A 14,196-nucleotide genomic window follows, 5' to 3' on the forward strand; every position below is an offset into this window, starting at 1 on the left:
AATATCCAGTATAAATTTTAATATATCATTGCTCTTTCTTTATCATAAAATTAAAATTAATTAATTATCAATTGAAAGGGAATTTATTTAATTTAAAATTTAGAGTCATTACAATCTAACTCAAATAAGTGTACTATATGTATGTTGTAATTAATGAGGGACATTTTTGGGAGAAACTTTGATGGGCAATCCAAGAGAAGGGAAGGGCAAGGGATCCAAAGTGATAGGCTCATCATCATGATGAGGATGGATCAAGGACCACCGAAACTGAGTGACAACATAATGCAGAAAGATGAGTATATTGAGCTTAGCCAGTTGATAGCCAGCACACAGCCTAGGTCCTCCTCCAAAGGCAACAAATGCATATGGTGGTATTTTTATTGCCTCATCTTCCTCAAACCTACTTGGCTCGAACCTCATTGCATCCTTGAAATACTCTTCATTGTAATGTGTCCCATATGCTGTCCATAGCACCTGTAATTTGCAAAAAAATAATCACCCTTCTTTGAGACTAACTACTTCTAAGCTAGACATGCAATATTAAATATATAAAGGTATAATATTAATTAAAACTCTGTCATTTATTAGGTTCCGTGCCTGCAATACATGAGAAGGGAGAGAATCGCAGTTGAATCCCAAAATAATAAATTAATAATAGGTTCTTTTAAAAAAATAAATTACAAATATCAATTAAAATAATTGCAAATTCAACAGTACCAGTTACAAATAAAATATCTAATATCTAAATATATTCTCTCATGTCTTATATATAAGATAAAAGGAGAATTTTTTTGACCTATTTATAATTTATGTGATTAAAGTTCCCCTTCTATCTCCTCCCATTAATAAATTTTAGTGAAAGAAACTAGATTATTAAAGTATTTATATTTAATTGTATCTTGAAAAAAAAAGTAGTGTGCATATTTAATAGGGACAAAATTAAAAGTTACTAAATTTTTAAATAAATTTAATGAGTTCTAATATTTTTTTAATTCCAGTGAAATATATCAGAAGTCACTATAAGTAGGATTGGCGTGAGTAACGATTTGCTGATATTCTATCAATATTTACAAATTATTTTTTCAATTTTGTTAGCACTTAATTATTATTAATCTGATTTTTGGTGGGGAATTTATTATCATCCATACACATACCGAGAATCCACTTAGTAATAAATTAAGGAAAAATAGAAATTAAAGTGGATTACCTTCCATCCTTTGGGTATGGTGAAGCCCTCATAATCAATGTCAGCAACAGTCTTCCTGAAGGAGCCAAAGATAGGAGGGTGCAATCTCATGCTTTCTCTCGCAACTTGCCATGAATATTTCATCCTCTTTACGTCTTCCAGTGTCACATTCTCACCCCACCTTTTCTTCTTCTGTATTTCTTCATGTTCTGCAAACACATGCATTTAATTTCCCACCATGCTTTAACGCATGCCAACTTGTACAATACAAATATATATATATATATATATACACAGATACCTTATCTGCTTATATATCTTAGATATGTCAAACAACATTATATTATCTGATTTATCCTTGATCAAATTGTTGTTTAAGAAACTATAAAGAATAATGTAAAATGATACCTTGAAGGAGTTTAGCGTAGCAGTCAGGGTGGTGAGCGAGCATCTTGAAAGTCATGGCAATGGCGAAAGAAGTTGTATCATGAGCTGCAAAAACCAGCAGAACCATGTTGTCAACAGCTTCTTGTTCAGTGATCTCACCTTTAATGATCCCACGAACCAGTTTACTCAGAAGCATCCCTTCTTCTTTCTTTAACATTCCTTCCATTAATATCTCCCCTTCTTCTCCCTCACCTCATTCATCAGCATCTTCTCTATCTCGTTCCTCGCCTTCTTCGCTCTCCAAAACTTACAACCAGGAATATTAACTGCTGGCGAGAACACTCCTTCCAGAACCTTCTCGAACGTGTTAAGGATCTCTGGCTTCACCTTCATCCCCATTAAACACTCGAACACTACATTGAAAGTCAGAACTTTGGCCGACCTGTAGAGGTGAATCTCTTCTCGGCCATGCCAGTTTCTTGAAATGTGAAGCTGAACTGAGTTACAGATCCTTGAGACGAGAGTTTCTAGTCCAGAATGAGCAAAGCTTGAGACTATAACCCCACGAAGGAATCGGTGCCTTTCGCCATCTTTCTCCATGATCGAGTCCTTCCCCATGAGCTGAACTGAAGACGAAGGCCAAGAGCTTCTCACCAGCTTAAACTCATTGGACATGAAAAACTTGTTGGCTTCTGATCCATTCACGATCACAGTTGGTGATCCCATGAGCCTTGTTTTGAAGATCTTCCCATGTTTCAGAATCCGAGGCTGCAAGAAATCCTCGAACAGCTTGTTTCTTTTCTGTGCATTGAAGAAATCCATGGTCTCTCCGATCCATGGGAGCCCCATTTTACCTGGTGGGAGCTTCTGTTTCCTTCTGGTTTGGCTTTGTTTGCTCCTCAAGAAACTGAGAGAAGAAAATGCAATCAAGAGAAGGAAGGAGACCCACATGAGAGAACAGATGAACTCTGTAGACATTATCGAAAAATTTGAGCTCATTTCCTAGAATAGTGTGTTGAGGTGTTTATATATACATGTGTGCGGCTTCACGTATTTATAGGAACATTTGCGTTATTATTTAATTGTTGTGTAAGAAGAAGAAGAACAAATTGTCAAACCCAGTTGATTCTTATCAGAAGGTCAACTGTTTCTTGAAGTCACAAACCGTCCAAATGAATATATAATTTGAAGGAGACGGTGGAGTTGTCTATAAGGAATATAACTCCGGAAAAATTATATTTATACGAATCTAGCGACTGAAATACATAAATTAAAAATTAATATTTGTAAAAATACTAAATTAATGGTTGGCAAATTGTAGTGTACAGGTTCTATTTAATTCATAGAAATCGTAATTAAATTTTAAGAATTTTCTATTTTCAAATATTTTTATAATCAACCAACCTAAATTTAAAAATTTAAATTATTATCATATTTTACATGATTCATTATTCAAACCACAATTATTTAAGAAAGAGTTTTTAAATTTTGAATAGTTAGCTATACATTTCTAAAAAAAATCAATAATAAATTTGGTATCAAAAAATAATTAATATTTCTTAAAAATATTTTTAAATTAAATATTTAAAATTTACTAACATTTTAAGGTAGAAAACTATAACTTACACATTAATTAATTAATTAAATGAGTCGCCCCATATGAATTACTATATCTTGGCAAATAGCTGTCGCCTGGCAGGTTCATGTTCTGAGAGAATCACACGTAATATTATGATAATGTCTCTCAAATATTCCTCAGAAAAAGGACGGTGCATGCAGATTCTCATGTGGCTCAATTGAAATGGAAATAGTAGCATTCTTTAATTAATTATTACAACTGTTTATAAAATGTAAGTGCATATATATAAACTAAAAGTGACTTTAAAAAATTATGTGCAACATATTTGCATATAGTAGAAGTCATTTTTTTTTTTTTAATATTCATTGTCTTTTATGTCTAACGCGTGTTTACCTTAATAAATTTTTTTAAGTCCATCAATTGGGGGAAAAAAAAGTTTAGCTTGCAACAGGTATATATGCAGACCTTTCTTAGTTAATTGAGAGATTTTCAAGTGTGTGCGGGTGCGTTTATGAATCAGGTCGGCTAATTAACAGAATATACAGGCTGAATGTTAAAGAAGAAAGTATACAAAAAAAAAATCATGAGTAAATTGGCCCAAAAAAGATAAAATATGAATCATAAAAGAAAGAAAAAATAACTTCATTATATAAAAGAGATAAATAAGTAAGTAAAAATTAGGTCTTATATATTAAAAATTTCAAAGTCAACTAGTATAATATCAACGGAGCTTTCAATTTTCAAAAGCGGGGGGGGGGGGGGGGGGAAGCTTTTAACATGCCACAAAATCCCAAAAAATCCGGTGGCCTCCAGCTCTCATAGGTGGATTGTGTTGATAATGCATGAAGATTATGAAGAATCAATGGATCATTAATTTTGTTTGAACATATCTACATTGTTATTATATACTCCATCCATTTCTATTTGCAAGAGAAAAATAATTATACCACACAGCTTGATAAAATTAGTTAACTATATTAATTGTATCTAAAAATAAAAAAAATTAAATTAAAATATCTTTCATTAATTGTGTAAATCAAGTCTTTATTAATTATTTTTTATGAATGTGAATGATGAAATTATGAGGGTTAATTTAGAAAATTTATAATAAATGCTTATTGAAAAATATAGTTTTGCTTATATAAAAAAGAAACTAAAAGTGATATTTTTTTTATATATAAAAACGGAGGGAGCACTCTTTCCATCCCATCTTATAAAATACTTACAAAATCACACGTATTAATAAATCTCATTAAATACATTTTATAACTTTATTTTTTAAAAAAAAAAAATAAACTTCAAAAAATATCCTACATTTAATACTCTATTTATGAAATAATACTAAAAAGAGTGAATATAATATGAATAATAATATTAAAAATATATTATTAATAAAAATCTATTTTTGTCAAAGTATCTTATATTTTAGAATGATGAATCTCTTTTAAAAGTATGCTATAATTTGGGATTGGGGAAGTATTAACTTATTTATATTATTTACAACTACAAGGGCATACCTATCTCATCTAATTATCTAGAGATTTTGTGCAAACTTCGAATGGAATGTGATATAAAGAATCATGAACCTGTGTGTATATAAACACCTTTTTCTTTGCAATTCAATTTTTCAACTAGGATGAGCTTGGGAAGAGTCATTACTAGTTTATCACTTGTAATTCTAGATAATGAAACTTGCCATACTTTTTTATTATATTCAAGGTAAAGTAACTTTTAATCTTCTAACTTTATATCAGGTTATAATTTAATCTTTTAACTTTATAAAATATCTTTTTAATCCTTTAATCTTAAAATCATTAGTTTTAAATGATTACTGTGTCAACCATTGTTATTTTAAAATAATTAAACTTAATATATTAATATTTAAGAATATTTTGTCAATATTTAAAAATTTAATGTAAAAATTTATTAGGATAAAACTCACAATATTAGTAGGGTTAAAGGATCAAAAAGACATTTTATAAAATTAAAGGAAAAAATAAAAGGTTATGTAAAGCTAAATGACTAAATGTATACTTTAGCCTTATATTGATTGATGATTAATGATTACTGTAAATGAAAAAAAAACCTAATAATTAATTTTTTTAATCCCTGAAATGCATTTTGAAGGGTAAACGAATTACCCTGGTGTTTTTGTTGAACTGCTACCTTTCTATATTTCATTAAATTGTATTTGCATGTGCCCTTTTCTTCTATTTCGATCTTTTATTTTTGACGACAAAATTATAATATCCATTGAATGGCTCTCACCAACATCATAGTCATCATTTAATTCTTTTCTATTTTATAGATTCAGACAAAATACAAAAATGGTTGATCTTCCTCGCCATTAAATTCTAGCTTTCCCCATGTTTAATTGGGGAGTTATACTCATCATATATAGAAATAGAAAGGATAAACATAACTTTTATTCCATATACTTTACTCGCGTTTTGCTTTTAGTTCCTATATTTTTTTTTAGTATTTTAGGTCTCTTCACTTTTATTTTTTGTTGTTTTAAGTCCTTCTAAAGTCCCTATACTTTGTTCATAAAGAGACCGAAAATAATAGAAAATAAAAGTGTAAAAACATAAAACACTAAAAAAAAAAGTATAAGTATCAAAAACAAAATGCGAGTAAAGTACAGAAACCAAAACTTATAGTTACCCAAATAAAAATGATACAAATGTTTTCACCAAAAAAAAAAAAAGAAATGATAGAAACAATACTCTATTAATTATAATTAATTAATACTCTCTCTTAATTATAAGGTCAATTGCTCAAACTTTGTTAATAGAAAAAATAATTTTTATGATCATTATAGATATTTCTATTACTTTAAATTTTTATAATATTTTTGAAGATTTTAAATTGACTATTCTAACTTTATAAGTTTGTATTATGTATAACTAATAGATAATTGTTAAGCATACAAAAATTTTGAAAGTCATTAATTTTAATTCTATAATTAGTTTTATAACAAATATATTTTAAAGAATTTTAATTATTTTTGTTCATTAAAAATATTTTTCATATTTTAAAAAATATTTTCAGGTTAGGCCAAATCAAGCCTTCAAGTAACTCAATATCTAAAGGTAAGAATAGGCTAATCCAAGCTTTGATTAAACAAAGTTGAGCTTATATGTAAGCTTCAAGCATGAGCTTGCAATATGCCTGACCTACCCCTAAAGCCTTTTCAAAGGCATTCTTTATATGTGAGCCTTTAAAAAAAAGCTTTTAACTTACGTTTCAAAGTCTTTAAATAAGTTTAGAACTTATACAGACCTTTAAAAAGGCTTTTAAGTTTATGTTTCAAAGTTTTTAAGTAGGCTTAGAACCTATGAAAGCTTACATTTTTATGTAGAAGTCTACATATATTTCATATTTTAAATAAGCTTAAAAGCTTTAAATTTAAATTTAAATATGTAAATTTAAATATGATATACTATATAAATATACCTAAATAGGCCAGGTTTATAGGCTTATAAGCCAAATTTTAAAACTCCTAGCCCAGCTTATTTATATATATAGGCTTCTAGATAGGCATTAGGCTTAGCCTGTTTATAAATATGCTAGGTCAAAACATGTTTCAACTACGCTGAACTATAAATTATCTAATAGAGGTCTAATCTATTCTCATTCTTATCAATATTTGAATTGCTACATCTGACTAGGCATCAAGTTGGAATGAAGCTTAATCCAACGCTATTCATGTACATTCCCATTTGAAATGGACGAAGTGCAAGTCTCAAACATAGATGTTTGTCTTAGAATTCCCCCCCCCCCTCTTTCTCTCTCACACACACTTTGCATGACATCAAATAATTTCAGAGGATCGTCCTGTGGAGGTTTAAGTTATATATATATATATGTTTGTGTGTGTGTATTTATAAAAAATCCCATTATTTATATATCATAAATTCATTTTTAAAAATAGGATGCCACATCTAATTTATGTATGTATATTATACCTCCCAATCAATCCTTAATATGGGACTTTTTAGTTGGTCCTAAATGTAGGATCTTTTTTAAATGAGTTTGCATAGCATATAATGTATTACCAAAAATGCCCCTATTTAATTCATCACAGGTGTGGTAAAAGATAAAGTCCTCTCGCCTTTAATTTAATTTAAAAAGGGAAATTATTTTTGGACTAACATTGTATTTTTTTGGAAAAGAAAATTAAGATTGTCAACTAATTTTAACTTCTGGCCTTAGTCCACATGTTTCAATTAAAAAGGATTCTATAGGATAGACAAAATAATTTCTTTAGTCTGGATTATTGGACCATCCGGTATCTTAGATTGCACCGTTATAGTTGGAGGATTTAACAGGTCCAAACTAATTTAAATCCAGGACGATAAATAAAATATGACAAAACCTTCTTATAAAATATTTAATGTAACTAATGCACTCTTAAAACGTGAACTTTGGTATTTTTGATTAAGCTAGTACACAGTGCCTACTAACTGAACTGAAGGCTTGGTGCGTGATGAGTAATTTGAAGGAGACGGCTTCCTGTCTTTGCGTTTGAAAGCAAAAAATGGAGTCAAAGAGGAAGGCTCGAGAGATTAATTAGCAGCATCCCCAAGAGGACCCAAAATTGGTTCCCCCATTTACTGCTTTCCCAACATTACTGTGCACCCTCAGCTACTCTCTGTATCTCCCTTCAATGCCATCATTACTTACTCTCCTTCGCTTTGCCACTTGTCGCTCTCCTCTTCTTCATTGTCTCTCCCTCTCTGATTTTCTTTGTGACCTTCCTTTATAGCAACACATCATCCTCCAACATCTTGTTAATACCTGGGACATGTGTCTGTCTTTGTTAACATTTCAAACACATAATTATTAAAAAGCTCTCATCTTTGATGACAATATTGTTTCCTGATATCTAAGATGCATATGGTGAAGATGATGGGCTTCCTGGTATTTCATATATTACGGTAGATGACATTATTAACTTCGTGGCCAACTACAAAGTCAGAGAGATTATCTGTAAGAAATGTGCAGTTCATGGTGGACCAAGATGCTTTTTTTTTGGGGGGGTTACAAACCAAGATGATTTTCCGTTCACGGCTTTCTCCACCTAGATTTGTAATAGATTTTTCTTGCAGGCACCAACGGTGAAAATAACATTCCCGGAAGCACTGTGATTTCTCTGCTTTTTTTTTCTTTTTTAAGTCACAACTCACCACAACCAAAGGAAAAATAACATATACAATGTCATTGAATCCGACATGCCTCACAAGTTACATGCGGAGTAAAGTTTATAAATGTAATGATTTTTTCTCTCAACAAGCTAATCTTTTAAAGTAATTTTTTTTTTTTTTTTGAAACTTATACTCATAAAAGTTAGTGTTTTTATTAAGAGGTCCATCTTATGAAAAGGGTTATCCACAGAAAATCTTAATCAATGGGAGATCAAGTAAAGTACTATAAGTGAAGCCCCCAATAATATCAAGCATCTTGAATATAATAAGGTTACATTATCATGATTACCATATCATAGAGCTTCATAAGTAAAATAGGGTTTATAAGTATCAAAAGCTCTTACTTCCAATAAACTAATAGTATTATGAATATGTTTTTTTTTTCTTTATACTTGTTCTCATGGCACCTGGATTATATCTTCATTATGTTCATGTATTTATACTACCGAAGAGAGAGTGAAACAAGATAAAATGTGGACATGTATAGTCTATATCTCATAATTACACTTTTTACTCTATGCATAGTTTATTCAGATCAGTGCCATATTTTGAATATGGACAATTCTTGCTTTGGGTATTCACATCACATCCATCAGCCTCCTTTAGTGCATCAAGTGAAATATTGGGGATCAATATCACGGCTTGTGAATAGCTACCATACAATACAATTAGCTATTGCCTCTCCAATATTTAGTCCTTATTATTGTTAAAAAAAATTGTAGAAGAGACGGATGATCCTTATTATAAGTCATTTGATGAGATATAATTAATTAAATTTTTTAATATCCATGAAAAAATGACATGTACTTCTTTCCTTTGTTTTTTTTTTTTTTTTGCCCTCAATTCTTTTATTGCAAAGGGTGAAAAAAATTGTTTAGTCATATTATATTTTATGCCCACATAATTAATTAATATAATACAAGGATAAATTTAAAAAAATAATTTTGAAAAATACTAAATTTCCTAATTTTAAACGAAGCTTAGGTGAAAAAATATCTTATAATTCATACAGAAGGGAGTACAATTTTGAATTTTATTGCCATTAGATAAATTTTGAGCTTCCTACTTGTTGAATATATAATGGTAAAACTGATGGAAGAGGTCAAAGGTGTTGATGAAACTATAGTAACAAGTAAAGCAAGTTCCGTGCATTAAAGGTAAATACAAAAAATCAAGCATTATTGGATGAAGAAGTAAATAGTGAGAGTAAATGCAGCCTGCAAAACATCAACTAACCACACACTCCTTCACCTGCTGATATTTACTCCACTCTGAACCTTTTTATATTCCCTCCAGACCCTCACTTCAAATCATTCACCTTCCTCGCTTGTTTTACGAGCTTGTTCTAAATCCTAAGCAAAACTTGCAGGGATCAGAGATGGAGAAGAGAAGTAATAACCATGCTTCTCTTTTAGTCTGTTCACTGCTCGCTTGCTTGATCTCTCAGAACCTTATTATCCCTGTCATATCCACCGCCATTGAAGACCAGAAAAACTACTACTCTCCTGACCCTCATGCAGGAGCAAGTCCACCCTCAGGTCTCTCTAGTTCTCTGTGTAATGCTCTAACTGTATGATCTTTTTATAGTAGTTTGCAAGCTCATGCATTTACAATACACAGACGCACACATGTTCGTCTTCTCACCACCTTAATGATATAATTAATTAATGCAGGCTCACACAGGAGGCCTCCGTCTCATGGCTCTGGAGGTGGCTATGGAGGCTCACCACCTTCTCAAGGAACTCCATCACACGGAGGAGGTGGAAGTTATAACCCAAGTCCTTCACCACCCTCTGGTGGAAACTGCGGCGGTGGATCACCACCATACGACCCTTCTCCGACGACCCCAACAACACCGTCGACACCATCAACCCCGTCGACACCATCAAACCCACCATCAGGAGGAGGCGGTTACTATAGCTCACCACCACCAGCACCAACTTACGACGGAAACAGCCCCCCAACACCGTCTTACGGCGGAGATAGCCCCCCAACACCGTCTTACGGCGGAGACAGCCCCCCAACGCCGTCTTACGGTGGAAACAGCCCTCCAACACCTATCACTTTGAGCCCACCGACTACTCCAATTGATCCAGGCACACCACCAACCATCCCTTCACCACCTTACCTTCCTTCGCCCTCTCCATTAACTGGTACCTGCAAGTAAGTATCATGTGTTACAGCACCGTACACACACACATGAATGCTTGCATGTAGACCGTATACTGAAGAAGCTTCATTTTCTTCATTTTTCAGCTACTGGAGGAACAATCCAGGAATTATATGGGGATTGCTTGGGTGGTGGGGTACGTTAGGAAGTGCTTTTGGAGTTTCGAGCGTTCCAGGGTTTGGATCCAATCTGAGTTTGCCACAATCACTTTCCAACACGAGGAGTGATGGCTATGGAGCTCTTTACAGAGAAGGAACAGCTTCGTTTCTCAACTCTTTGGTGAACAACAAGTTCCCTTACTCAACCCAACAAGTCAGGGACAGATTTGCAGCTTCTCTTAGCTCCAACAAGGCTGCTGCGGCACAAGCTCATCTCTTCAGAATGGCCAACGAAGGACGCATGAAGCCACGTGTCTGATGGAGATCATGGCGTGTGATGATGTGTCAGTATATTCAGTTATGTCATTAATTACTCATCCTAGTCTTAATGATCAGCTAGTGCGTGTGCTATATTTATGTTTTTATTATGATGTGTCACTTTGTATTAATTAAGACGGAGATATCATGTTGTTACTTTACTATTTAATGTTGGCTTACCATTTATTATTAATATTACCTTCACGCATGGTTCCTTGGTTTTGAACAGTGTCATAATTAATCTTTGTTGGGTTTGTTCCGGTTGGGTCTAAAGTGCCGTGGAATTGAGGCTAAAAAGATTGGACGTAAATTAGAGGACGAGGTTCAGTACTATTGATTTATAAATGAATAATTGAAATTGAAATATAGTATTTAGGCTAACTAAAAGGATTAGATCACCAAGAGGAATATGTTGTGGTTATTTCACAACCAATGATAATCACTAGTCATTGTTGAATTTGACCATAGATTATACAAAATACTATAAAAAATTTCCTTTAAGAATTATTGAATATGAATATGAATAATTGAATATGCACTACTGTTCGTGGTGAACAATAAATATCAGGTATGTCAGAAACACTGAGTCTCATTGATAACAAAAATAATCCCGAACTCTCTTACCATAGTTCATTCGAATGTAAAAAGATACAAAGCTTTGGTAGAACAAGTGTTTGATTTTATTGAAATGTGAAAAAGTTACAAATCTAAACTGAAAAATTAACTGATAAACAAAAGGGTTAAAAAGTATAAAATGCGAGTCTTTGGTTGAATGTTGACTAGTTTTGCCTGTGTCTTCATCTTCTATTTATAGTGTCAGAGTGGTTTCTTAAGACCTATAATGTTTTGTTGAAGAATCAAGGATCTCACAAAACTCATGGCACAGTCTTTATTTCATATTCTTCATTTTGGTAATCAGCCCATTTCATCGAGATACTCGAGCATGAAGTCTATAGGTTTTGGCATTATTTGAGATCATGTCCTTTCGTGCCAACAGTCCAATATTTGCGCTGACAGGATTTTAGCATGTTTATTTATTGTGGCCTTTATCGAGTTTCGGGGCTAGCCACTTTTATTTATATTGGACATGACGCTTCAGTTACTTAGCCCAACTAACCCTGTAACCTATCTAAGCAATGTTTCATATTTTAGCCCAAACAATTATATATTTATTGAATTGCCTAGCCTCAAATATTTTTTTTTAATATGGCTATATATTTGACTGGATCAAATCCAAACATTATCATACCTAATTGGGAGTAGTTAGCTTTTTCAAAAAATATTTTTTTATTCACACGAATTTAAAGCCCAGGATCTTGTGCTTAAGCTGTTATAAGAGCAATTTTATTTTATTTTGTTTTTTGTTTTGCAAAGTGTCGATTGAAGTGAAAAAAAAATCTCAGATTGAATAAAATTAGAGTAAACATGTATATAAATGGAAAATACACACTCTTATGTATGTATGTATGTATGTATATATATCCAATGTCTTATGATTTTAAATAAAGATATGATGTCTAAATTTATTCATTTATCTCTTTCTAAATCAAAGTTGAATTAAGTAAGAGGCTCCGCTTATATATCTGTGTGATGTCTCCTCCCAGCTCAAAACTTTTTTTTTTTTAATTTTTCCTTTTCTTTTTGGCAACAGCAGCGGTTATTGTATATTTCGAAGAGTCGTTAAAATGTAAAGTGCCGGGCTGTTGCGTGATGGTTCAGGACAAAAATACCGGAAGCTAACCGTAATAATGGCCAGGAATTTTCCTTGGGACCCAATTTTGGGGAAACGTCAAAATTTATATACATAATTTTATATATTTAAAATTTTTGTTTTTAATTAAAATTATTTTAAGAAAACAGGCCGACCCTTGCAGGCTCAGGCTGAAAAGACGGTTTTCATTTTGTTACCCCAGGTCCTGATCCTAGAGGATCTCCGACTTAGGGCCTGCCTTGAGGGTTTTGAGCACTTTCATTTTTTAAATTTTTGTTCTTTAAATTAAACATATGAAAAAAAAAATAAATTAGATGAAAATATTAAATGTCAACACATTAAAATACAAAATCATTGTTCAAATTTTCAAAATCAAACTAAATAAAGTTAAATAAAACTAAACAAGTCTTCTTTAAATAACACCAAAATATTAGAAGCATCATGATGATGATCATTTTCATCTTTAATGCAGCTTTTGCAGATATAGACCATGTTATAGGATCAAATTAAAAAAATAATCTAATATTTATTATATTTTGAATTATGGTCAGTTTATTATGTTTGTCAATGATATATCACTGTATATCAATGATAAAGCTCTTGTAAATTTTTAAAATTTCAATGATAAATTTGTTGTATGTCAAAAATAAATTTCTCATACATCAATATGAACCGGTCATGCATCTAAATTTTTAAAAATTCAGTTCATATTTTTTTGGTACAATATTTTTTTAGGCTAGTGGGCCAATTTATCCCATCTGTAATATCAACAATATTTTGTTGTACTTCGTTATGAGTTAGATTGTCAGTGGCAAAAATATCAAGATTTTCTTTTTTATTATGCTAGGATTTTCTTTTTTAAAATATTGTTTTCATATTTGAATCATCTTACCCCTTGTTTATTCAATGTTAATAATTTTTATATAAAAAAAGCAAGCTTAAATGTTCCAGCCCATTTATTTTTTAGCCCATTAAGGCCGACTTGTTTAAGCCTAATGAAACATTGACAAATCTAAAATGCAAGCCCGACCCTCCATTTAAACAGGCCAACCCAACAAGCTCAATCCATTTTCCTATCTTTAAAATTAAATCAAGACATATAAATTTTGATAGATTATTTATTCTACAATAAACTACTCTTCTGATCCTATTTATAAAGCAAATAGAGAAAATTAAGTTTGATCCTATATATAAAGCACTTTACTATTTTTCATGCTTATTTTTACATTTTTGCTCTTATTAAATGCTAAAAAATAATTTTTTTGTCCTTATTAAGGGGTAGATGTGGAAATTTTAAGATAGAGTTTATAAAGTTTAAGATTTTTTTTTTTGTTCAGTGTAACATGCTGGAAGGTGATTATAAATAGGACCATAGGTAATATTGTTATTAATATTATTAACACATTAAAATATACTTATCTTGATTTAACCAAATAAAAGTATGTTAAATATATAAGGTGTAGTACCTAAGTCTTTCAAAAATGGAATATTAATGAAGAGCATTTTTTGAGGTTCATATTTTTATTTTGAAAAAAATAAG

The 14,196-nt window shown here is 31.4% G+C and overlaps 2 protein-coding genes across 3 annotated transcripts; one reads left to right on the forward strand and one right to left on the reverse strand.

Moving 5' to 3' along the window:
• Window positions 1–150: 150 nt before the first annotated feature.
• Window positions 151–2,551, reverse strand: LOC129302805 (taxadiene 5-alpha hydroxylase). Its single transcript, XM_054941681.1, is given in 4 exon segments — window positions 151–474; window positions 1,208–1,395; window positions 1,595–1,810; window positions 1,813–2,551. Coding segments are annotated over 4 exon segments (1,467 nt in total).
• Window positions 2,552–9,662: 7,111 nt separating this feature from the next.
• Window positions 9,663–11,167, forward strand: LOC129303947 (protodermal factor 1). Of its 2 annotated transcripts, none has more exons than XM_054943542.1 (3): window positions 9,663–9,915; window positions 10,033–10,522; window positions 10,616–11,167. In XM_054943542.1, the coding sequence occupies exons 1-3, from the start codon at window positions 9,738–9,740 to the stop codon at window positions 10,944–10,946; spliced, it is 999 nt and encodes a 332-aa protein (XP_054799517.1). In that variant the 5' UTR covers window positions 9,663–9,737; the 3' UTR covers window positions 10,947–11,167. The 2 variants fall into 2 exon arrangements, with proteins under 2 accessions (XP_054799517.1, XP_054799518.1); XM_054943543.1 differs by having other exon boundaries at window positions 9,663–9,897.
• Window positions 11,168–14,196: the final 3,029 nt, after the last annotated feature.

Source organism: Prosopis cineraria, unplaced genomic scaffold, assembly GCF_029017545.1.
Source record: "Prosopis cineraria cultivar Desert tree isolate PC_DT_omini unplaced genomic scaffold, ASM2901754v1 PC2, whole genome shotgun sequence".
NCBI lineage: Eukaryota > Viridiplantae > Streptophyta > Magnoliopsida > Fabales > Fabaceae > Prosopis > Prosopis cineraria.

Coding starts and splice junctions, on each gene's coding strand:
- LOC129303947 (XM_054943542.1), top strand. CDS start 9,738: ATGGAGAAGAGAAGTAATAACCATGCTTCTCTTTTAGTCTGTTCACTG. Junction 9,916..10,032: donor AGGTCTCTCTAGTTCTCTGT/GTAATGCTCTAA, acceptor TAATTAATGCAG/GCTCACACAGGAGGCCTCCG. Junction 10,523..10,615: donor CCATTAACTGGTACCTGCAA/GTAAGTATCATG, acceptor TTCATTTTTCAG/CTACTGGAGGAACAATCCAG.